At 44.7% G+C, this 25,893-nt stretch overlaps 1 protein-coding gene across 1 annotated transcript; it reads right to left on the minus strand.

Annotated features, from left to right (window-relative positions):
- Positions 1-1,219: 1,219 nt before the first annotated feature.
- On the minus strand, positions 1,220-23,098 carry tlcd3bb (TLC domain containing 3Bb). The gene is made up of 5 exons (XM_028816963.2): positions 21,934-23,098; positions 8,682-8,765; positions 7,910-8,126; positions 7,720-7,815; positions 1,220-2,240 (listed from the first exon to the last, which is right to left on the minus strand). The coding sequence occupies exons 1-5, from the start codon at positions 22,056-22,058 to the stop codon at positions 1,899-1,901; spliced, it is 864 nt and encodes a 287-aa protein (XP_028672796.1). The 5' UTR covers positions 22,059-23,098; the 3' UTR covers positions 1,220-1,898.
- Between the last annotated feature and the right edge of the window lie 2,795 nt (positions 23,099-25,893).

The following is a 25,893-nucleotide window of genomic DNA, read 5'->3' on the forward strand; positions in this document are numbered from 1 at the left end:
CACCCACTGCTCTTGCATATCATATAAAGGAGGCTGGCATCAGGAAGGACGTCTTGTTTAATATTCTCAAAATCTGAGGAGCAGCCTACCAACCTAGATGAACACAGAAGTAAAAAAAAGGGGGGGACCCCTTGACTCTGAAAAGTTGCCTGCTATGTATTAGGTGGACGTTGGCATTTTATCTTTGGTCTGTTGCCGTTTGGGCTGGAAATTGCTCCGCTCTACAATGGCTGACCCTGCGCTCTTATCTGATCCCAAACCCCAAAAAAGGTCACGCGTAAAGACAATGGATGAAGTAAATCAAATCAAATAATAATAATAATAATAATAATAATAAAAAAAACATTCTTTGCTTTTCTGAATTTTAATTTAACACTTTGGAATATAAAATGACGCATTGTAAACACAAGAGGAGCCCAGCCTGAAACGGACCCGATCCATCCTGGCTGTGACTGCTGAGGGTTATCAACTGCCCTGAAACTGGAGCGTAATGAAGCGCTGGATGGCAAAGTCATGTTTCATTGTTGTTAGGTTTCAGCATTAACCCACCTCGGATGATCGGTGGACATTTAAAAAGACCCCTTGACACACATGCCTGGTTCATGCAGGGGAGCTCGGTTGAGGTCTCTGAAGCACGGCAGCCGCAACAGCGAAAGCAAACAGCGTCAGTAGAAATCTGCGGCGGCAGCAGCAGCACCTAAACTCGTGCCCGTCACTGCAGGGCGGCCAGCCCACCCATCACTATGGTGACCCCCTAGTCAACAGTCCTACTTTGCAATGGCTTGCATGCACGCAAAAAAGAAAAAAGCTTGAAAGAGCATTGGGGGTTTTATCTACGGGTCAAAAAACGGGACGGGACATCCTGTTTGGTGAGGGTTCTCCTCCTCCAATAGGGATACAAGCATTGGGGGGACACACACACACACTCACATACACACTCCACTTCATGCCCACCTGTGTTCTCATTTGCATTCCGCTCCCGACGTTTAGACACCACTGCTGCCACCAACATTTCCCTGCCTGGCGTTCATTACAAGTCGCCACTTAACGAATGACAAGAATCTCACAAGCAGGTCATAGGGGACGGGTGGTGGGGTGGGGTGGGGGGGGCAGTCAAACGAAACGGCGACCCACTCAGGGTCAGGATTCAGCAGGCTCCCTAGACGAGCCATCAAATCATTTTTTTTCCATTTCTGCTTCCTTTACTTTGAAAAGTCAGTCAGTTAGCAAACAGAGCAAACACCTCAATGCGGGTCAAACGAACAAGCACTCCAAGTGGTTCAGGTGTAAATATCATAAATAAATAAATAAATAATCAATAAATAATAAATAAATACAGTACATAAATAAATAACTGAATGAATGAATGGATCAAGAAATAAATAGTGAAGAAGACAAATCAACAGAGAAAAAGCTTCAGGCGGCAGCAGCTAAGAACGCCTTACCACGCCGAGATGCAGTTTGCCCTCCCAAAGACAAATTCAATAAATTAACAAATACCTGTCTGTGCTAAGAAAAGGAAAAGAAAAAGAACACAAATTGTTTGGGTTTTATCTCGGGGGAATCTTCTGCTTCCAAAGGAACTCCCAGTGTGTCCCGGTTAGGTCTCAGTATTTAAGAGCTGGATGATTCCCAGTTGCCCTCAAGCAGGTTGGTTTATTGGTGTTTTTGGGGGGGTCACACTGGGAAGGAGAGAAAGAAACACAGGAGCGAGGAGGCGTGAAGAAGAAGAAGGAGCCAATTTTGGGAATGGCCAGACTGGAGCAGCTTTGTCATCCAATACCGTGAAGAACGCTAGTAATCCAAGAAGAGGTTTCACTCCCCTCATTATTAATGCCCCTGTTTCTAGGGGTAGAGGGGGAAGTGGGCAATTTCAAAGTCGGCTCCCGGAAACGGCCTCAGTTGTCCAGTCCCTGCTCCAGTGGGTAGCCTTCCTCGGATGCGTGTCCGTTCCTTACGTCCTCTTCACATTTCGTCCCTCGCTGCCGGAAGCTCCGCTTGAAGAGCCGGAAGGCACCACGGCAGATCAGAAAGAACCAGTAGACCTGGGGGGCCATGAGCAGGGCGGCCCCCAGGTTGAAATGGGCCGGGATGGCCAGAGGCACTCTGTACATCGGTAGCCCCACGTAGCGACCGTACACCCAGTACATGTAAGGGAAGAGCAGGATGCGGCACACGAAGAAGGTCATGAGCATCAGGGCGCCGTTCACCTTGTGCAGGAGGGTGTGCTGCTTCTTGTACTGTCAAGAAGAAAACAGGAGGAGAGTTAAAACAACAGGGAAGGAGAAGTACGAGTTGGGTGGGCACTGCCATCCTTACCTGTGAGAAAGTTGGCCCCGAGAAAACGTTCTGGCCTTGCGCCAGTGGCCAGCTAATGCAGCACAGCATTTACTGCCTTAAATAAAAGAGCGCGTCCCGCTGAGAGTTTAAATTAATAAGCTTGTTACAAATTCATCCTACTTCCAATTTAAAGATAGCCGCACGGCTGCTAGGGGTCTTTCGCTTTTAGCCCTCCTGGAAGGGGGGTATTTTTAGAATGCCGCAGAATCTCTCAAGGGCACAGCCTTAATCCAAAGAAATCCCTTCAATGACATACATTTCATGTGGCCTAGCCATCGGGCCCACGGCCTGGCGCTGAAGAAGACCGAGTGTGACCGGTAGCGGTCGGGGTTGGAGGGTCTGCGGGAAAAGTTCACTTTTAATCCAGCTGAGCCCCTGCTAAATCAGAAGGGTGCACCTGGTGCGTCTCGTTAGGGTGATCCCGCCTGATCTGAAACTGAATACGGTCAACAACGGCCAAGGGCATTCGACCAGGTGACAGGGACAGTGGGCTGAGGGGGGTGGAGCTGCAGTGCCATCAGAGTAGCAGATGGGGACACGGAAGGCAAAATGGGATGTTAGAGGTGGCAGAAGCAAAGTGGAAACAAATAGTGGCGACGACGAGGGGGTTGTGGCGCAGTCCTCCTGAGGTCCCAGAGGAAAAGTTCACTGCTCAGAGATTCTCATTCACGTCTCATTTAAGAATCAACTTTGTCACAGATGTTTATCCTAACATTTTTTAGGAGAAATTGTGTCAGACAAAAAGGAGACATGAGGTAAAAGAGTTTGGTTTGATAAGCATGTCATGTGTTGTGAGGTCTTGTTTTCGGGTTGATGCCCTTATCTAAGGTGACTTCCAGCATTTCGGCCTTACATTTCTTTTGTTGCTTTTCTAACTGGGGCACAGGCAGATCAAGCGACTTTCTTGTGGTCACACATTGGTGTCAGTAGTGGGATTTGAACACACAACCTCAGGGTCTGAGCTCCCAAGCCTTGGCCACTCTGCTAAACTTCTAGAACTCTAATCAGAGCACAGCAGTCTGAGTCGGAGCAGCTAATCCTACTACTCGGGACCAAGGACTACAGTTTAGCAATCCTAGTAAAGTGAGTTATTACTGCAAACAGCTGTCCATACTTTTCACCAACAATGCAAATACTCTCAAACTGTAAAAATCTGCAAAAATAATCTAAGCCCACTGTGTGAGTTTGTGGAGGAACTCAGGAGGAGACACTTGGGGGGGATTTGTCTCAGGAGAAACAAACATCTGAGAAGGACGAGACAAAAGAAAATGTCTCTATTGAATTGGGTTCAGATTTCAATAAAGATATGAAGGAGATCTCTTTGTTTGATTTCTCATTCCTGTGGGGTGGCATCAGTGTGATTGTTCTAATATTGAAATTGCGCAATGGTGGCAAGGACAGCAAGATCGCAAATGGACACCAATGTGAAAAATAATCGTGCATTATGCTTTCACGGAGTGGCAGAGGATACCACATGGCATCAGTGCCAAAATCATTCATGTTGTGCTGACAGCACGGAAAAGATGAATATGCCACATGATGGAACATGGAATGAGAGGAACATTGGGGGCAGATGTGCACCCGTCGTGTTCCAACTTTTATATTTCTATTAATATTGTTATGTTTATTTATTGTTTAGTGTTTTAATGCTCCTCCATTCCTGATGTTTTATGCATGAAATGGGAAAAAATAACAGGTGGTACTCCTACTTGTTGTGCGCACCAAATAGCACTTGGAGGTCCAAAAGTACGGTGATACACACGGATTGGATCAACGAGCGGAGGGGTGGCATACGCGTATTAGAGGAAGGACCTGCTGGTATGGAGGTCAAGCAGTGTGCTGGACCCCCAGGATATCAGTGTGTTGGGTCCTCCTTCTGCCTTTTTATACTGAGGTCAAACAGATGATCCCAGCAGTGGATTATTGATCAGTGTACAAATGTTTCGCTTGTCTTTGATTTTTTTTTTGTACTGATTTCTGGCTTCTTCTCTTCTGCCTTCGGGTTTTATTTTCAGATTCTATACTTGGATTTTTATTTTTGCTCTTATTTGCTGTAGGCTTGCCTTTACTACTTTTGTTTCTCTTTTTAATTTGTTGTTTCAATAAATTTTCAATTTATAAAGATTCCTTTTGCAAAGGTTTTAAGGTTCCTCTCCCTAGAGGGTCCTACTTGTATTTAATTTGGGACTATCGATCCACCCGTCCATCTTCCAAACCTGCTGTAACCTGAGCAGGGGAGTGGGGAAGATGGAGTCTATCCCAGCAAGCACAGGGTGCCAGTCTATCACAGAGTGATCACACAAAAAAACACACACAGGCCAAGTTTAGCATTGCCAGTCCACCTAAGCTGCATGTCTTAGGACTGCGGGAGGAAACAAAAGCAAATGGAAGAAGTCCATGGAGAGAACATGCAAACTCTGTACAGGGTGGACCTGATGTGATGCCATCCCTGCAGTTTGGACCTATTTAAAGATATTTTTGAAATTTGAAAACCAGGACCCCTTTTAAGGCCTGTACAAGCCAAAACCTGTCTGTCTGAGGTGGTTGGGGGCAGGCTATCTGGGGTGAGACCATAGCTGGACAGGTTGAGAAGGTCCTGGCCTGCTTGGTGTAACTCATACCTTATTCATGACACCTTTGCACAACTGCGCTACGCTCAGTGTAAAAGTATCTTGTAGGTTTAGCGGGCAGACATACATAGTGGGATTACGAGAGGGGCATGCCAGGTTCGAATGTGGCATTCATATAACAGGAATGTAGAGACAATTGTGATCATTAATACATTTTACATGTTTATGATTTAAAACTTATTTTTAAGTTTAATTGTTTTTCCAAAGCTGAATATCTTCTAATGCCCCATCTAATCTCATTTCCTGAAACCACTTCTCCAGGTGAGGGCAGAAATGGCAGCAGACCAAGTAGGTCAACCCAGACTTTTTTGTCTCCAGCTCTTCCTAAGGAATTCCCAGGTGTTCCCAAGACAACCAAGAGATGCAATCCCTCCAGGATGTCCAGTCTCCACCCATTGGGACATGCCTGGGGTAACTCTAGGATGAGCTACTTGAAGGGGCATCCTTACAAAATGTTGAAACCATCTCAACTGGTTTCTGAGAGCTCAATCCTGAGAGCAGTGACTCTACTCTGAGGATCTCATGAATCACTGAGCTTCTCACCTTATCATGGAGTGCCAGCCCAGGCATACATATCTCCTGCTTGTACTTGTGATCTCATTCTTTTGGTCATTACCCACAGCTCATAACCATAGGTGAGGACAGAGATGTAGGTCCACTGGTAATCTGAGAGTTTTGCCTTTAGACTCAACTCCCACTTCACCAGCACGGACTGCTAGGCTGCCCATAGAAGAGCTGCCGTTGCTCCAATTCACTTATTGATCACACATTCTCTTTTCTCTACACTTGCAAACAAGATCTCAATATCCTCAATGAAGAGCAGGTGCTCCTTCTTCGCCTGGAGTGATCAATCCGCTCTTTTCCGATAGAGATCTGTGACCTCAGACTTGGAGGTGCTGATCTTCACTTCAGCTGCGTCACGCTCAGCAGAACTCTGATGATAGTGAGTGGGCACTATTAACGTCTGGGCGCCATCTATGAAAGTGAAAGTGCGCATGCACCATACTCCGAGGGGCACACACTCCTTAAAGTCCACTGTAAGCACACAAAGGGGCTCCATTTGTGCTACTGAAAGAGAGCACGCTCTAAATGTCAAGGTGGTCTCCCCAAAACAGATCATCTAAGTCTAAGAATACCAACTACCCACTACAGACAACAAGGGGCGATGACTGCCCACCCTGCCTAGAGCTCCAAATGGGGTATTAATGAGCATGCACTCATTTGAAAAAGTGAGTCCACCTTAAGAAATATCATTTATTTTTTATCGTATGTGGACATATCAAGATTTGATCTTCATTTAAAAATCTACAGATAAAGGTGATTGAGCATAACAAACATCAAGCAACATTTGCATGATGTGGTTCGTTGTATAATTTAAATAAATATAAATCCATTTCCTGTTACCTCAAATACCTCAAATTGGAATCAGGTGCAAATGGTCAGAACATCATTAGAGAGGATCTTGTCTGAACCCATCTGATTTTCTGGTGTAACCACCATGTTGTGGTCCTTAGAAGGAAGCTTCTAGATGTTTAAAACAAATAGAAATCAACCATTCTGCTGTGCAAAAAATCATCTGAGAAGCGGAGAAGCTTTCAAACAGCTGCCAACTTGTGCAGGCCAGCCCACCCTATCTGGTTCGGCCCGAGAGCAGAACGCGAGATGCTGAATTAAGTCTCAGAGCCGCTTGTACTTTCATGACAGGACCTACTGGTAGCTCTTCTCAGTGTTGATGTCAAAGTTCATGGGCCTTCCATTGGGAAGAGGCTGCACAAATTAGATCTACATGGAAGGACTGCAAGGAGAAAGCCAGAAAGAACATTGGGACAAAACTAAAGCTTGCTTATGCTAAACAAAAACCAGAACGTCTGGAACAGATGAAGCAAAGATAGCGTTATGTAGCCACAGTATTAGAAGACATGTTTGGCAAAAACCAAAGACAGTATTTGATCATAAGAGGCCGATACCACCTGTAAAGCACGGTGGTGGAAATGTTCCACTCATACTTTGGGGCTGCCATTGCTTCATAAGGGCCTCATAGAATCTACTAGGAATTTTTCACTGCACCAGAGGAGGCTTGAGGATAAGGAGAGACCGTCTGTCAGAAGATTGAAGCTTAACTAAACGTGGACCTTACAACATCATGACAATGAAACTAAACATACCAGTAAATTCAACCAAGGAATGACTAAAAAGAAAGAGATGGAGGGTTCTGGAATGGCCGAGCCAAAGCCTGGATCTGATGCTGTGTGGGGGGCATTTGAAGTGGGGTGGTGCACAAAAGACACCCGTCAAACATCATACAGCTGGAAGAATTCAGCATGGAGAAGTAAGAGACGCTTGTCAATGTCAGAGACAGCTAGATATTTAGGGAGAAAGTTGACGTGAGGAGCAATACCAGCTATCAGAACCATGGGTGGACTTACTTTTTTCCACAAACGGAAATGGCACATCGGTTCATTTTCCAATTTTCATAATGTTTTTTTTCTTTGCAATGAATTATACTGTATAAATGATGATCAGGTCTTGATATGTCCACAGATGTAAAAAAGAAAAATCATCTCATGGGGTGCACTTACTTTTTCACACGACTGTTTTTTCCTGTAATTAAGTCAGCATTCATTATTTATCTTGAATCCTACTACCACTACTAGGATTACTTGAACCTACAGTGTTGAAGACCAGCAAGTACATGGAGACTACAGGATGGCAGATCTATGGGTTGGGGTGGAGATCATTGGCATCTCACCTGTATTAATACCTTGCCCAGGCAGACTGACGGCGTGCTGAGCTCAGCCAGAAACATGCAGCCCTGGAAAAAATCTCCTTTCCCCTGTCGCCAGAACTGTGGAAAGAGCAAGAGAGAAAGACAGAAATGAAGGTGGCCATGGAAGGTGGTCTGCTAGACACATGCACTGGCAGACTGAACAGATAGTTACCACTGAAATGGGGAAGCAGACGGTCACCATGACAACATGGTGCAGCACCATGAGGAATTCTTTGCGGAGGTAGCTGAAAAGAGCTGCACCTAAACTCTCCGAGCCTGCCCCATGGCCTTTCACCCGGTACTTGTACCAGTAGCACAGGAACATGGCGTAGATGTCGTACACGAAATAGGGCACTGCAAAAAGGATGTACGAGCTGGTGAGCCAGTGCCTGCCACAAAGAAAGACAAAGAGAAATGAGAGCAGCCCTACAATAAATGGGTCTGGTGGTACCCAGCATACCGCTTTGCCTCTTCCTAGCATCCAGGTGCCCAGCCAAAGTGTTGAGCTCATTTCTGTTAATGAGATTAAGGAAGGTAGTGAGCAAGGTCAGGGAGGATGGACGAGCTACTGCTGCACCCGACACATCCTGGCAACTCGAAGGAGCCGCAGTCTGATATTGGCAGCGTGCCACCCATGCTGCACCTAAAATCCCAATGCTGATACAGCAAAAGCAAAGTGAGCCACACCGGCGTGCTGTGCCAAAATGGGCAGCTTTGTGCCAGAGGCTGCTGCTCTTCATTGGGCAGGCACATCGATCAGCAACTCCATTAGTTTTGTCGATAGTGCAAACCATGGAAACAGCTGCCCAGGGGCATTGAAAAGGGAAAAAAAAAAAAAAAAAAAGGAAGCAGGGTCCTGCCCCGCAAGTGACCCGTGCACTCAACCGAGAGCCACGAGAGCCTCTGGGCCTGAAATAAGAGCACAGAAGAAGAAAGCAACTCACTGGTCCTCGATGATGTCCTGGCAGGAGGTGGCAATGATGTAGCCTGCTGTGGAAGCCAAGATGGCCTGAATGCATGAAACCAGCCTGTGAAGGGATAGAGAGAAAGAGAGAGAGAGAGAGAGAGAGAGAGAGAGACAAAGAGACCTGTGTAAGTGTGGTCATGTCTGCTGGGGGGGGCTACATCACCAAAACTTCTTCATTTCAGTCCAGGAAAAGCCAAAAGGATCTGCAGTCGGTCAGGTGTGTCCATGACATTAGAGGGGTGAACCTATAGGTGGCGCTACAAGTCGGAAACCCAAAGCATCAAGGTTCTCATCACAATTCTGCACTGCCACTGTCTATCTGTCACAATTCCTTTTGTACAGTATTTGGGCTAAATGTCCTCAGGCGTATGCACCCAGGAGCCTCTAGAGTTCATGATGTTACTCAGTGGTGTCATTCATGTCACAAGTCTGATTAGAATCAGCGGCACCCTAATTCTACAGGCACGGTATTTAGAGTCGGTGATGTCACAATTCTACATCCACAGGATCAGTGAATTGATAGGTCTACAGGTATCAAAGGGCAGTGATGTCATAGCTTTACACCCCAAGCATTCAAATTCAGTGATGTCATAGCTTTACACCCCAAGATTAGTCTCAGTGATGTTAAAATTCTGCGCTCAGACTCAAAGTCATCGTAAGTCTGAACGAAGAAGCATTTAGAGTTAGTGATGTCACAGGAGTCTACCCTGAGCTTCTAGACTAGACCTGGATGTATGCGGAGATGTTGAAGTCACAGCTCTTCACCTAGATATTCTAAAGTCAACAAAGTCAGAACTGTGGGCCAAGAGTACCCGCAATCACAGTAGAGACCCTCTAGGTGATGCCACCAGTTGGCACCCAAAGCACTGAGATCCATACAAGTCTGGAATCATGGGTGACATAATTCTACTACAACGTCAGTGTTCAGATGAGGATTTGTGAGGCAACCAGTAGGCAGATGTATGGGACAGAAAAACCAAAGAGATCAATAATACGTGCGTCAAAGTCAAAATGGGAGAAAAAAGTCAAAGTCAAAAATAACAGGTCAAAAAGCAGAAGAACATTTTAAATCGATTAAAGATCATAGCATCTTGAAATAAATTTTTGTCATTTGCAGTTCAGATAAGGAGCCATCTAAGTCTTTACGGTGAAGGTCACAACCTCTGAGGACACACCCCTAAAAGCATGGGTCCAGTTACAGACCCCCTCAGCCCCATGATTTTGCAGCTCTGCTGAAGAGCCAATTGAATTGCACCTTTATGTCACATGGTTTACAGTTGCTACCCAAGAGACAGTCATACTACATGACACGCCCACTACAAGACACGCCCTACTCGAATGCCATAAGGTCTTCAGATGTGATGTCTGGAGTCGAAGGCCTGTACCTGGACTGTATAAAAGTCAGCGATGTAAGACCTTTAGCCATCATAAGTGTGCACACAAAACAAGCAGAGCTAATAATAACACCGTCAAAGATGTCACAGATAAAGCAACTAGCATCACCATACAGAAGGTCTATGCACAGAGTACCTGGAGTCCAGGATGTCACACCCAGAACTTGAGATCTGCTCAGTTTACAGTGCATCCGGAAAGTATGATCTGATAACAGGTCTGAACATACAGTGCGTCCAGAAAGTATTCACAGCACATCATTGTCTCCACATTTTGTTCTGTTACAGCCTTATTCCAAAATGGATTAAATTCATTTTTTTCCTCAGAATTCTACACACAACACCCCATAATGACAACGTGAAAAAAGTTTACTTGAGGTTTTTGCAAATTTATTAAAAAAAAAAAAACTGAGAAATCCCATGTCCATAAGTATTCACAGCCTTTGCTCAATACTTTGTCGATGCCCCTTTGGCAGCAATTCCAGCCTCAAGTCTTGTTGAATATGATGCCACAAGCTTGGCACACCTATCCTTGGCCAGTTTGGCCCATTCCTCTTTGCAGCACCTCTCAAGCACCATCAGGTTGGATGGGAAAGCGTCGGTGCACAGCCATTTTAAGATCTCTCGGAGATGTTCAATCGGATTCAAGTCTGGGCTCTGGCTGGGCCACTCAAGGACATTCACAGAGTTGTCCTGAAGACACTCCTTTGATATCTTGGCTGTGTGCTTAGGGTCGTTGTCCTGCTGAAAGATGAACCGTCGCCCCAGTCTGAGGTCAAGAGCGCTCTGGAGCAGGTTTTCATCCAGGATGTCTCTGTACATTGCTGCAGTCATCTTTCCCTTTATCCTGACTAGTCTCCCAGTTCCCCACAGCATGATGCTGCCACCACCATGCTTCACTGTAGGGATGGTATTGGCCTGGTGATGAGCGGTGCCTGGTTTCCTTCAAACGTGACGCCTGGCATTCACACCAAAGAGTTCAAATCTTTGTCTCATCAGACCAGAGAATTGTCTTCTCATGATCTGAGAGTCCTTCAGGTGCCTTTTGGCAAACTCCAGGTGGGCTGCCATGTGCCTTTTACTAAGGAGTGGCTTCCGTCTGGCCACTCTACCATACAGGCCTGATTGGTGGATTGCTGGAGAGATGGTTGTCCTTCTGGAAGGTTCTCCTCTCTCCACAGAGGACCTCTGGAGCTCTGACAGAGTGACCATCGGGTTCTTGGTCACCTCCCTGACTAAGGCCCTTCTCCCCTGATCACTCAGTTTAGATGGCCGACCAGCTCTAGGAAGAGTCCTGGTGGTTTCGAACTTCTTCCACTTACGGATAATGGAGGCCACTGTGCTCATTGGGACCTTCAAAGCAGCAGAAATTTTCTGTAACCTTCCCCCAGATTTGTACCTCGAGACAATCCTGTCTCGGAGGTCTACAGACAATTCCTTTGACTTCATGCTTGGTTTGTGCTCTGACATGAACTGTCAATTGTGGGACCTTCTATAGACAGGTGTGTGCCTTTCCAAATCAGGTCCAGTCAACTGAATTTACCACAGGTGGACTCCAATGAAGCTGCAGAAACATCTCAAGGGTGATCAGGGGAAACAGGATGCACCTGAGCTCAATTTCGAGCTTCATGGCAAGGCTGTGAATACTTATGTACATGTGCTTTCCTCAATTTTTTTATTTTTAATAAATTTGCAAAAAATCTCAAGTAAACTTTTTTCACGTTGTCATTATGGGGTGTTGTGTGTAGAATTCTGAGGAAAAAAATGAATTGAATCCATTTTGGAATAAGGCTGTGACATAACAAAATGTGGAAAAAGTGATGCGCTGTAAATACTTTCTGGACGCACTGTATGTTCAGACCTGGAATCAGATCAGTGCTGTTATTAGCCTGCACCAGGAACATCTGGAAACAGCTGTCACACACGTGCGCATGGGAGACAGCTGAAGGGCTCACAAAGGGATAATTCCATGCCAGACCAGAGGATGGCAGAGTGAACTAATCTTCCCTCTTTTTCTTCGGCAGACCAACCGTGGGGAAATTTCACCTGGACTGGAGGATGTCACTTTCGGTTCCAGGCCTGATGACATAATTTCCGGTTCCTGTCTAGATAGCATCACTTCCCCTGCCTGCTTTAAAAAGCATCTTTGCTTGTTATGTTTGCTCTATTGTTGGACTGAAGTCTATTGAGACCTGCTCTGTGGAAGTGACTTTTTAATTTTGGAAGCCTAATTCAAGTATACGGGCAGCTGCACCTAAACCTCTTCCTGTGCCTGTCCAATCTTTTCACATAGTGACAGGTGTCAACCGCACATAGCAATAGCACACCTCGAGTCCTCGATTTCATGGATCTGCCTATATATTGGGACCCAGGGCCACTGATTCCATTGGACTGAAAACTCAATGTTTTTATTGTTTCAGGGTTGTGTGAATCCTGCACCCTGATAACTCTGAAGTGAATACCACAGAACAGCACTTCATGTACCCGGGGCCAAAAAGGGCACATTGTAAAAGGCAGGGGCTTTAAGAAGATGGCTGCATGTCCACTGCATCTTGAAGCCACTCCTAGGTTTACATCTCTGAAAAGTTAAAACATGCAGCACACCTCCTGTGAAGACAGTGGCAAGCATGTGACCATCTGAACGATGGACCAGGAAAAGACCGCGTTGACCTCATAATGAGCATGAAAAATAAAAGGCAGGCTGCTAAGCCTAAGGTGTTCAGTCTGTAGACCCTGTGATGCCCTCATCATCACCCTGCACGATCGCACTGCACACATCATTGGACCACCTCCTCTCACTTCACTCCATCTGTTGTGTTATTTTGGACAACGACGTGACCTGAAAAAGTACGCAGTCCAATGTTTGTGAAATCATCAGCAGGTGGACACCTCTGCTCTACTCTCCAGCCTGTAACATTGTTTCTTCTTGTACATCATTGCTGTAGGAGCTCTGAAGTTATCACACTGTACATCACCGCTTCCTAGAGTGTGACATCATCACAAAGTGACCAGTACTGGACAATGGCCTTTGTTACCATCACAAAATACGCACAAGGTGTTGAATTCCTATGATATCATCACTACTTGTACACCATCGAATGACTTCTTTGACATTGTCCCAATTTCAGTGTTACTGACCTGCACACTCATCCTCTGGTCCACAGTTTCAGTATCCACGTTAAATACATAATGCTTGTTCAACACTTGACTTTTTGGCATCATCTTGAATTTCACACCATTGACCATTGGGTCCATCTTCATGAAGGGTGTTCACTACTGGTCAACAACCAACACAAAACACACATGACATTTTCAACTCTTTCACACCACTTGGTCTCTTTGATATTGTCCCAGAATTTGGTGTCATGGACCCATGGGTCTATTCATCCATCTTCCTAACCTACTTATCTGGGACAGGCTCAGGGGCAGCTAGAGTCTATGCCAGCAATCTTTGGATGCAAAGCAAGTACAACACCTGGGCAGGGTGCCAACCCACCAGAGGATGAACACACACACACTCTCTTGCCTGGTGGATTCATCTTTATGATATAGTCCATTAGTAGCCAATAATCTTGATATCAGCATGAAACACATATGACTTGTTCAACACTCGAGGCTCTGCCAATGTTTTCACTTCTTTTTTGGCCATTTTTGATCTCATCCCAAATTCAATATTTGGACCTAAGTGCCTAATCTTCATGGCGGAAACAATTTCTGGTCAACAGTCTCCGATACGGCAGAAGACACACATGACTTGTTCAGCACTTACGACATCACCACTATCTCTGCGTCATCCATTGGCCTCCTTGACACTGCCCCAGACTCAGTATGGTCAATCTCTGCACAATGCCTTTGCTAGGTTATTTCGTGCTCAATGCCAAGCTTATTAGTCCGACAACCGAGTGTTTGGTAGCAAATCTGTGTAGCTGGGTTATCCCCCCACTAGATGAATGCCTAATTCACCTTAATGATGGAACGGGTCCTGGTTATGCACTCCATACAGTGAAAGTGTCCATTGTAGGTTAGCAATCTCAAAATCAACCTAAAACACATATGACTTCTTCACTGTTTATGACATCTCCACTCTTTGGACATCATCACTTGGCCTCCTCGTCATCATCTCTAATTCAGTGTCACTGACCAATGCACTAAATCTTTATACAAGTGGCCAGGACTGGTCAACAGCTTCTGATATCAACCAAAACAATTGGGACACCATCAGTATTTCTACATCATCTATCAATATCTTTGATAGTGCGCCAGATTCAGTATAGAGAGGATACAGAAAGTACTCGGACCCCTTCACTTTCTGCACACTTTATCGTGTGGTAGATTTAATCTGAACTAAATAAATTTGACATTTGGGCCCATCAATCTACACTCAATAGCCCATAATGACAAACGTGTTTTATTAAAAATCAAAATGTGAAATCTCTCACTTCTAGAAGTATTCAGACCCTCTGCTGTGGTACTCCAGATTGTGCTTAGTTTCATCCTGTTGGCTTCTATCCTCCTTGAGATGTTTCTAGAACTTGCCAAACTGGATCGATTGGACGTTCTTTAGAAAGGCACACGTGTACCTGTGTATTAAAGGTAAAACAATTCACACTGCACCAAGCCAAGGAACTCTCTGTAGACCTCCACAATGAAATGGTGGGGAGGCATAGATCAGGGCAGGGGGATCAAACCATTCCTACAGCTTTGAGGGTTCCCAGGAGCACAATGGCCTGTGGAACTTTGAAACAGAAATTGTTCAGGACTACTAGGACTCTTCCTTGAGTTGCCTGTCCGGCCAAATTGAGTAGGTCCTTAAGCGGGCAATGGTCACTCTAACAGAGCTTCAGCAGTCCTGTGCTGAGACAGGTGAACCTTTCGGAAGGACCGCCATCTCAGCAGTGTTCCATCAATCAGGCATTTATGGTAGAGGGGCAAGACGGGAGATACTCTTGAGCAAAAGACATTTAAAGGACTCTGAGATCATGAGGAGCCAGACTCTCTGGTCTGATGAGACAAAAATGGAACACTTTGGGCAAAACTCCAAACACTGCATCTGGTGAAGACCTGGCACTGCCCATCACCTGCCCAATACCATCATTGAAGCCTGGTGGTGATAGCATCATGTTATGGGGACAGGAAGAGTGGTCAGAACTGAGGGACAAATGAATGCAGCCAAACACTTGAGGGGTCCTTGAAGAAAACCCCCTCCAGATTGCACATACTGGGGTGACGGTTCACTTTTCAGCACGACAATGACCTGAAGCATACAGCCAAGTCAATGCTGGAGCGGATTTAGGACAAGTCCCTGATTGTCCTGGCCAAAGCCCAGACTTTGAACACGTGTGGAGAGACCTGATGATGGTCGCCGACAGATGTTTTCTGTTCAGCCTAATGGAGCTCAAATCCAGGCGAGCCAAGCTTGCAGAGACTTACACAGAAGACTCAAAGCTGAAATTGTTAGAAAAAAGGGGTCCCTACAAAGAATTAGGGGTCTAAAAACTCCCATAAAGTAAAGATCTCAAGTTCTGGTTTTTAATAAATTTGCAAACCTTTCTGAAACCGTGTGGTCACGCTGTCAGTTTGGGTTATTAAGTGTAGATTGATAACTAAAAAATGGCAAAGGTATCCTTTTCAAATTAAATCTACAACCCAATAAAGTGTGCAGAAAGTGAAGGCCTCTGAATGCTTTCTGAATCCACTGCAAATTGACCTGTGCACTCGTTTTGATGAAAGCGTCCATTACTGGTCATCAATCTCGATAATCAGCGTAAAACACATTTGATTCGCTCAACGTTCATGACAATGGTTTGCACAACATCGTCAGCCAGCACTAAATCTTCATGAAAGTGTCCATTACTGGTCAACGGTCTCTGATATCATCAAGAAACACATGTTATTTGTTCAACACTTACGCCATCACCACTATTTGCACACCATCAATTGGTCGCTGACACATCAGAAAATGTGTTTTAGTTGTTCACCACTTTTAATGTCATGCTGTCTGGATTGTCCTCTATGGTATGCTCCCAAATTCAATGTCATTTAACTATGGAGTTTTTTTTTCCTTGACTGGTCAACAGTCCCTGATATCATCAAAAAACAGACATCATTTGTTCAACACTTACAACATCTCCACCATCAGCCTCTACGACGCTACTCCACCTTTAACTTTATTGGTTGAGGGATTCAGTTTTATGTGACATTATGCCAAAATGCATACCACTCATTTAACACCTTTGACACTTTTCTGACACCATTTCAAATCTGCCAACACTGGCTTATGGATCCATCTCCATGTAATGGACAATGTCCATTACTAGTAAGCAACCTCTGATATCATGACATCATGAGACATTACAACTTCAACACATTTGACATTGTCACATGTGCACACCATCGATTGGCCTTCATGACACCGTTCCCAAGTTTAGTATCATTGACCCATGGACTCATTTTTGGTTCCAAATGAGACAACACTGGCCATCTTCATGACAGTGTCCATTACCTGTAAGCAGTTTCTGATATCACAACACAGTCCATATTACTTCCTCAACACCTATGACACAAACACAGTCTGCACACTCCCTCTAAATTTCGTCTGATTGGCCCATTGACTTGAAAGTGTCCATTACAAGGCAGGATGCTCTTCACCCAATGTCTACAGACTAGTGGCACTTACGTCTAACATCATGAAGACATCTGCGGTGGGTTGGTGCCCTGCCCGGGATTGGTTCCCTGCCTTGTGCCCTGTGTTGGCTGGGATTGGCTCCAGCAGACCCCCGTGACCCTGTGTTCGGATTCAGCGGGTTGGAAAATGGATGAATGGATCATGAAGACATTTGAGAGGCTGGTCCAGGACTATACGAGTCCTCTTGTGGTAGACCACCTATCAGATGAAGATTGGAGTGGAGGATGCAATTATCTATCTGCTCTATAAGCAAGCACTGTGAGGATAAAGCTTCTTGATTTCTTCAGTGTCATTAATGCCATCCAGCTATCCCCATTAAGTGGAAAGCTCAGAGATATGCAAGTGGATGAGCAGGTGGTGTCCTGGATGAAGGACTATCTGTCAAGCAGTTTGTGAGACTCAGAAACTGTGGGAGGAACGCTGGAGCACCTCAAGGAACAGGCCTGTCTCCTTCTCTCCTCACTTTGTACACCTCCGGCTATAAATGTAACAGCAAGTCATGTCACTTATAGAAGTTAGCTGATGATTCTGCACTGATGAGGTGCACTGAGACAGAGGAGGGGACTCAGGTGGAGGACTTTGAGAAAAGTTATCTATCTATCTATCTATCTATCTATCTATCTATCTATCTATCTATCTATCTATCTATCTATCTATCTATCTATCTATCTATCTATCTATCTATCTATCTATCTATCTATCTATATAATCCTGCCTACTACACCAAATAGTACATTAATGATATCATTAATTGGATAAGAAAAACTATTCCTATTAATCCTGCCTACTATACCAGATTCTATCTATCTATCTATCTATCTATCTATCTATCTATCTATCTATCTATCTATCTATCTATCTATCTATCTATCTATCTATCTATCTATCTATCTATCTATCTATCTATCTATCTATCTATCTATCTACTCCTGCCTACTATGCCAAATACTACATTAATGATATCATTAATTGTATAAGAAAAACTATTCCTATTATTTCATCTGGACATTACATGGGGTGACCTCTGGAGCCCAAACTTTCTACCTGTTCTCTGTGCCTCCTTTTACATACCCAAAAGATCTGTGATATCATCCCAAAATAGTTTCTATTGAAGTGTTTGTTACTGGTCAACAGTCCCTGATATCACATCTTATTTGCTCGACACTTTGGGCGTTGCCACCTTCATTGAGCTGCTATGACACTGTTCCAAATGTAATACCATTGACCGATGGACTCATTGTTATTGAAGTGTCCACCACTGGTTGACAACCTGTGATATCGTCCCCAAAATGCACATTACTTGTTCAACATCAAAGACATTATCTGTTTGCACACCTTCTTAACGTCATTTAAGATCTGTCACCAATGGCCTATGGATGTCTCTTCATGACAGAGTCCACTACTAGACTCAGATATCATCAGAAAATAAACCCCATCATTGATCTATGGACTAAATTTTATTAAAGTGTCCGTTACTGGTGAACAATTTGTGCTATCATCACAAAATGCGTATTACTCGTTTATCATCTATGACGTCACCATTGTTCGCGCATCATCAATCAGCCATGTTGACATCATCAAAAGGTTCAACATTATCAACCTATGAACCATCTAACAATCTCTAACATCATATATTTTATAATTTGGGTTTGTTTTAATTTATTTTCTCCTTTCCTTGAGCTCTGTTAGTTACATTTTGCATTAAAATGATGGATCCTTGGGTTCACTTTACTATCGTTTTTCTGATTAGAGATCATTTTCTAGTAGTTGTGTATGCTTTGCATCTTTTTCCAACACCATTTTATTTTTCTGGGCATCGCTGTTTTGAGCCTTAGCTGCTATGGCGTTGCTATGCAACAACCCTCGGAGATGCGCGGTGCACGGGATGAAAGGTCAGCCCCTTGCACTTCCTGGTCATCCAAGTTTGCGGATAAACCGAAAGACTTTGCCGATGATCGTTACTCTTATTCATTATTAATGCTTGAGACTCTTTTTTTTTTAGTAGGATAGACGTAAGACAGGATTTTCTGATCTTCCCAGGATGTTGGTATTTATTTTTTCTCGGCTAGTATCCTGTGCCTAAGGTTTTGTCATTTTTTCCTCTATGCAAAAAAACGCATTGTTCTTTTCATTTTCACAACATATTTTGTGTATCGCGTCTCTAGGGAGCATCTCCCATGTGGGTGACATCGCTGGTGTGATGCTTTATAAATCGGTGTATCTTCAAAATTCATTATTTGATAAACTTTCTTAAAAGAACAACAAATCATATCTGGAAACTTTCTCTCTGACTTCCTAGATTTCAAATTTATTGTTCATCCTCATCCTCATTCTACTACAAGTCTTATTTTTTTCTTTCTCAGGTTTGTTATTTAGGCCTCCCTGTCCTGTTGGTCACAACTCCTGTATTACCTCTCACCTCATTTCGTTTATCCCGTGTTCAACTTTGTTACGACTTTCTGAAGTTTTGTTTTTAACGTCGTTTGTCTCAGCCACCTCCGTTATTCTAGAATCTGCCCTTTCATTTGGCCAACATAACAATATCAAAGACAAAACTACTGTTTCAGCACATATGACATCACAACTCTTCACACATCACATTGACGTTGTCCCAAATGAAGTACATTGAACTATCGACCATCACACAAAAGTGTACGTCATTGGTCAGTGTGCTATGACATTCCCAAAACGTTCATGAGATGTTTTTCCACGCCACCCGGCCATATAATGTCACATCTGCCCATACTATCAAACAACATCTTTACCAAATCAGGTCTAAAGCTGGAGAGGAGTTTTGATTCATTGCGACTGACATCATCCCGCATGACCATAGCCAGGGACCTCATCACAAAGCCTGGTCTAGAGCCAGAGAGGAATTTACTTCTTGTTCATTTTCAATATCGACATCATCCCAGAAGTGCAAATTCACTTGGCCATTCCATGGAACCACATCACAAATCATGAGAATCCCATCCTCCTGACCCGTAACGTCGTCACAAGTGTACATTATCAGTCAATGCCCAATGACATCCTCAAAAAGTTCACATTACTTATTCATGACATGCAATGTCATCATCCCACCTCAAGCCGTATGCTGTAATGCCGTCCCATACTATCAGATCCAGTCTGGTCCAGATCTGGCGATGAGTTTACTTCTTGTACATTTTAAGTGTATAGCACCAGCGTATAACCTGGGACCCCTCATCACAAAGCCCATCTCCACAACCTGCAGCATTATCACTATTTGGACACATCTGTCATTTGTATACGGCTGTATTGTCATTGTCATCCCATCCCACCCGACCATATTCTGTGATGTCATCCCATGCTACAAAATATCTTTATCAGGTGGATGTGAGAGAGGAGTTCACTTCTTGCACTTTTAAAATCGACATCATCCTGAAAATCCTCAGTTCTACTCTACAACGTAAGACCCCATCACAAAATGCCAAGTCTGTAACATCAACACACATGCACATCAGCAGTCAACGCAACCCATCTCTATGGCCTGTAACATTGCACCACTTGGTCATATCTGTATATGGCTGTACAATAGTTGCCATTCCGTCCCACTTGGCCATATGCTGTCAAATATCTTTACCAAGCCCGGTGTACAGCCAGAGAGTTTACTTCTCATACATTTCAAGATCCTGAAGCTATAACTTAGGACCTCATCACAAAGCATGAGTCTTTGAGGATCCCATCTCCCCAGTTGGTATCATCATCACAATTTGAACACATCGGTCCTTTGTGTATGGCTGTATAGTAGTTGTCACCCCATCCCATCCCATCCTGCAAATCATATCCTTATACCAAGTCTGGCCTAAAGCCAGAGATGAGTTCACTTCTTGTACCTTTTAGTACTGACGTCATCCCGAAAGTGAGTGTGGGGAGCGCAGACATTCAGGAGGAGCTCAAAGTAGAACCGCTGCTCCTCTAAAACAAATGGAGCCAACTGAGGTGGTTCAGGCACAAGATGTCTCCTGAACACCCCCCCCCCCCCCTTGCAGAGGTGTCCAACCCTTTGGGGGGCAACCTCAGGTGGGGAGACCCAGGACATGCTCAAGAGATTATATCTCTCAGCTGGCCAGGGAACGTCTCGATATCCCTCCAGAAAAGTTGGAGGAAGTAGTGAGGAAAAAGGGGTGTGTGGGCATCTTTGATCAGACTGCTGCCCCTGCAACTTGGACCTGGACAAGCGGTGGAAATTGGATGGATGGATGGATGGATGGATGGATGGATGGATGGATGGATGGATGGATGGATGGATCATCCCAAAAGTGCAGAACACCAAGCTATAGCCTGGGACCACTTCATAAAAGTGTAAGTCTTCAGAAATCTCATCTCATTGACCTGTAACTTCACTACAATTTGGACACATTGGTCATTTGTGTTTGGCTGTATAGTAGTTGTCATCTCATCTCACCTGTCTGTATGCTGCAATGTCATCCCATGCTATCAAGTGTGGTCTAGAGGTGAGTTGAATTCATGCACATTTTAAGATTGACACCACCCTGAAAGGGCACAGCACTAGACTTATAGCCCAGGACCTTTGAGAATCCCATCTCCATTGCCTGTAACATCATCACAATTGGGACACATCGGCCATTCTGTATAGTAGTCACATCACTCTTTATGGCATCTCAGTTTACACCACTCGTCCATGACTTACAACTTCATAATACAGACAACTTCACTTCTATGATAATGAGATCACCTATCCTCGATGTACAGAATGCTTGGGTGGCTACTTCTCACACTTTGCTGCCCTTGCAGGCCCATTTTATTAGGACTATGAAGCTCTGCAGATTGCCTGTCACAGGAAAGCTTGCTGCACCAAACCCCACCAGCTCACATTTGTACCTCCCCGAGATTCCCCTTGACCATCCTGGTGGATGTGACACAGGCATAGGAGAGCGAAGTAAAGGCAGCCTCCTGGACAACTTCAGATAAGACAGCATGGAGCTCAAGTTTAAGTGTGACTGAACGAGCAGCTGCCTCGAGTCAGTCCATCAGAAAATGAAGAAACCAGTATGTGGACGGTGCCAGGCACTCAGCCATTCCATGACATCAAGCAACCCCTCAGCAGACCCCCTGAGTGAGCGACACGGCTCCACCACACACATCAGCTGCCCGGCGCCCCTCCAGCTTACCTGGCAGAGATGAAGACGGCATCCGACTCGTCCCACTGCGGGGCTGGCAGTCGCTTCAGGCAGTTCTTGGACAGCAGGAAGAGTCCTGGGAAAAAGAGCGAGCCGGCCGCTAGGATAACCAGCATCTTAGCGCCAGGGGGTCGGGAGCAGCTTAGAGTGGGAGCCCAAGACGTACAGGAGGAGGAGGACGAGGAGGAGGAGAGAGAAGCGCCAAGATAGCGCTGGCCTGCACTGCCCGGTTCATACAGCGAGGAAGAAATGGGGATCTGAACCAAAGGTGATACTGGAGATCCTGGGCTGCCCTCTCCGGCCTTCCCTGTCAGCGTCTGAGGCTGAGCGGAGAAAGACGCAGATTAAGAAGCTGTTTGCTAGGAGGAGGTGGAGAGACGGAGGAAAAGCAGGAGGAGGAGGAGGGCACGGGGCTCAACTCCGTCTGCGGAATTAAGGGGATTAAAATGAGCGCCTCAGGTAAGCAATCGGCAGCAAAGACAGCAGGGACCCTCAGCAAAGCGGCGCTCCCCACATGGCCACGAAAAAGAAAAGAGAGCGAGACCGCTAGGTGAGCAGAGCGCGGGCACGCGCGCGCTCTCCTCTGAGGGCGCGCGCCCCGGTCCACGGGCACGCGCGCTCAATCTCGCCTAGTCTCCTTGGCACAATGCAACGGCAAAGCGCGGCCGGGATGCGCCGATTTCAAAAGACGCACTGCGCTAAGGATGAAGGCCGGTTAACGGGGCCACTGTGCTGGGCAGCTCCACTGGCAAATGAAGAAAAAATAAATAAAAAAAGAGGAAACGGACGGAGAGAGAAGAAGAGGAGGATAAAAAAAACACCCTGTCCTTCTGGCTGCTCGCGACAAAAGAAGAACAAGTGTCCCCTCCTCCGCTACAGCATCAGCGGCATCCACGCCAGGCAACAATGAGCAGCATCACAGGAACGCGAGAGAAGGCAGTCGGGGTCCTCTGTGCCCGCGGCAGCAGCGGAAAGCTGGCGCATGGTGACCGCTGCTCCGCATTGTCCAGTGGCCGCACAATGTGGCTGCGTGAGCTCAGCTCCACTCCGGTCCCGAGAACTGCAGCGACCGCCTATGCCTGCGTCCTCCCCGGCGCTGTGGCAGTCTGCGTGTGCGACACCGTGCGTGTGACTGACTGGCGGTGTGTGAGTGAATGCGACTGTGTGTCCGGGATGGAGAAACGGGGTGGGGGGGCGAGGGGGGATCTGCTTAGAACGATGTCATAGAACCGAGCGTGCCTGCAGGGGGTGAGTTTTTAAGGTGGAACGGTCTTAATTCCACCAGTATCTGTCTAGTCAGCGCCGTCATAGCTTGATTGAGACATCGGTACGTTAGAGCCATCAACACTCTCGATACTCTGCCTTTAATCTCATGTTTATATATACTGTATTTGTGTGTGAATATATATATGTGTGAATATATATAAACATAAAAAATGTCAAACACAGTTAATCCAACTAGGGGTCGCTAGGGTTTCCAGAAACATCGCGGGGCAAACACAACACCAAACCAGGACGGGCTGCCGGTCTATCCAAGCGACCAGTTAATCCAACACACCTGACTTTTAAAAGTGGGAGAAAAACGAGAAGATCTGCATGAAAGTTCACATAAATAGGGGGAAACCCCCAAAACTCCCCGTAGAAAGGTTTTGAATCAAAGGAGCCAGATCTAAAGCAGAATAGCAGCATAAACTACTGAGCCTCCCACCATGAGACACCTCAGCCATTCCATGTGTTTGTTAAATTCCCCGGGGTGACATCAAGACGTCATATCGCGTGATGCTGAAAAGAAAATCTGTTACTACCACAGAGGGGACCAACAAACATCTGTCTATTATATAGTGCCTTTTATCTAATCAGTCATTAGTATTTTCTTCCCAAATTTTATATCAATAAAAATGTGATCATAAAAAATAAAGAAATCTATTATATAGTGCCCTCACATATATCTATCAATTATTTAACACCTTATATGCATTTACCTATCATATAGAATCCTTCATCTATTTATTATGTGCAGCCTTACATCTATCTATCATATAGTGCCTTTCAAATATTGAACTGTTATATAGTGCTTTGCACCTGTGTTTATTCTATAACATATTCCTTCTATTATATAGTGGCTCTAATATAAAGTCTTTTGTACAGTGCCTATTGACTATCTATGTATGCATTACATAGTGCCTTTCACTCTATCTATCTATCTATCTATCTATCTATCTATCTATCTATCTATCTATCTATCTATCTATCTATCTATCTATCTATCTATCTATCTATCTATCTATCTATCTATCTATCTATCTATCTATCTGTCATATAGTGCCTTTCAGTCTATCTATCTATCTATCTATCTATCTATTCTATCTATCTATCTATCTATCTATCTATCTATCTATCTATCTATCTATCTATCATATAGTGCCTTTCAGTCTATCTATCTATCTATCCTATCTATCTATCTATCTATCTATCTATCTATCTATCTATCTATCTATCTATCTATCTATCTATCTATCTATCTGTCATATAGTGCCTTTCAGTCTATCTATCTATCTATCTAATCTTATCTATCTATCTATCTATCTATCTATCTATCTATCTATCTATCTGTCATATAGTGCCTTTCAGTCTATCTATCTATCTATCTATCTATCTATCTATCTATCTATCTATCTATCTATCTATCTATCTATCATCTATCTATCTATCTATCTGTCATATAGTGCCTTTCAGTCTATCTATCTATCTATCTATCTATCTATCTATCTATCTATCTATCTATCTATCTATCTATCTATCTATCTATCTATCTATCTATCTGTCATATAGTGCCTTTCAGTCTATCTATCTATCTATCTATCTATCTATCTATCTATCTATCTATCTATCTATCTATCTATCTATCTATCTATCTATCTATCTATCTATCTATCGGTCTGCTCTCCAGCATCTGCTCTGAAGTGACCCGTTCATTTTTTTTCTCCTTTTATTGCCACTAATTCCACCAAAATGAGGTTTCTGTGGATTTCTACCCCCGGCCGTCCTTCCCTTTTCTCTCCCCACCTTTTCCAGTTCCTGACTGGTCACGGGCCACATGCTTACTATTTGATTCAGATCTTTGCCAGTGTGCGCCTTACTTGAGACATGGATAATCTACTAAACAATAAAGAACTCTAAAACCGGAGAGCTCAGAATGACCCCCTTGTGTATTTCAGCGGCCCACCAAGGCGACTGATTACATGTGAATGATTAAAACAGAGAGCCCAGCTCCAAGTCAGTGACCACAAGGCAGTATGTCTGTCACATTCAGTGTCCCTAAAGTTTCCATCCCTCACACCCGTCCTGCGCCGGTCGGTTGAGTTTGTCAAAGCTGTAATTCTCGTCTTTCATATGAAGATGAAAGTAGTGGACAGGATTCTGTAAACTCTTAACAAAGAGCACCACAAAGGCTGAGGCAAAAAGAGATTTCTAGAACATTCCCTTTGGTGGCCCATGGCAGGCAGCAGGAGCTTTTGTGCAGCATCAGGCAGAAAGTGCAGCCACAGGTTTGGGTGGGACAGAGCAGCTGAAACAGAGCAAGGGGGGACAGCGAGCAGCCCCCCTCATCCTCCCACACGTCACCAAGTATCATAAGAAAGATGAAGACTGAAGGTCTGTAGAAGTTCCTTATTTGGCCCACGTTGTACAAGATTGCCACCCGTTAGGTTGGTGGGTGGGTGCCCTTAATATCTCAGCTGCTGCCCCTGAGATGAGCAACAACTTCTTCTGTCGGCTCAAACGGGATCAGCATTTCAGAAAATGGATGTGGGTTTGTAGGTTTATAGGGTCAAGATAGTCACACGCAGATGAATGTTCATCAATTATCCAAATAGTCTCTTGTAAGCAGGAGGAGGGTAAAGCGCTTACAAAAACAGGATGAGTTTTAGTGGAACTCGGTTTCAGAAATGA

The sequence above is a fragment of the Erpetoichthys calabaricus genome, chromosome 12 (assembly GCF_900747795.2).
Source record: "Erpetoichthys calabaricus chromosome 12, fErpCal1.3, whole genome shotgun sequence".
NCBI lineage: Eukaryota > Metazoa > Chordata > Cladistia > Polypteriformes > Polypteridae > Erpetoichthys > Erpetoichthys calabaricus.

Bases quoted from the DNA above. Each gene is read 5' to 3' on its own strand.
- tlcd3bb (XM_028816963.2), bottom strand. From the start codon at position 22,058: ATGCTGGTTATCCTAGCGGCCGGCTCGCTCTTTTTCCCAGGACTCTTC. The intron at 8,766-21,933 runs GTAAGCTGGAGG...ATCCCTTCACAG, and splicing joins GCCGTCTTCATCTCTGCCAG to GCTGGTTTCATGCATTCAGG. The intron at 8,127-8,681 runs GTGAGTTGCTTT...TCTTTGTGGCAG, and splicing joins CAGGACATCATCGAGGACCA to GCACTGGCTCACCAGCTCGT.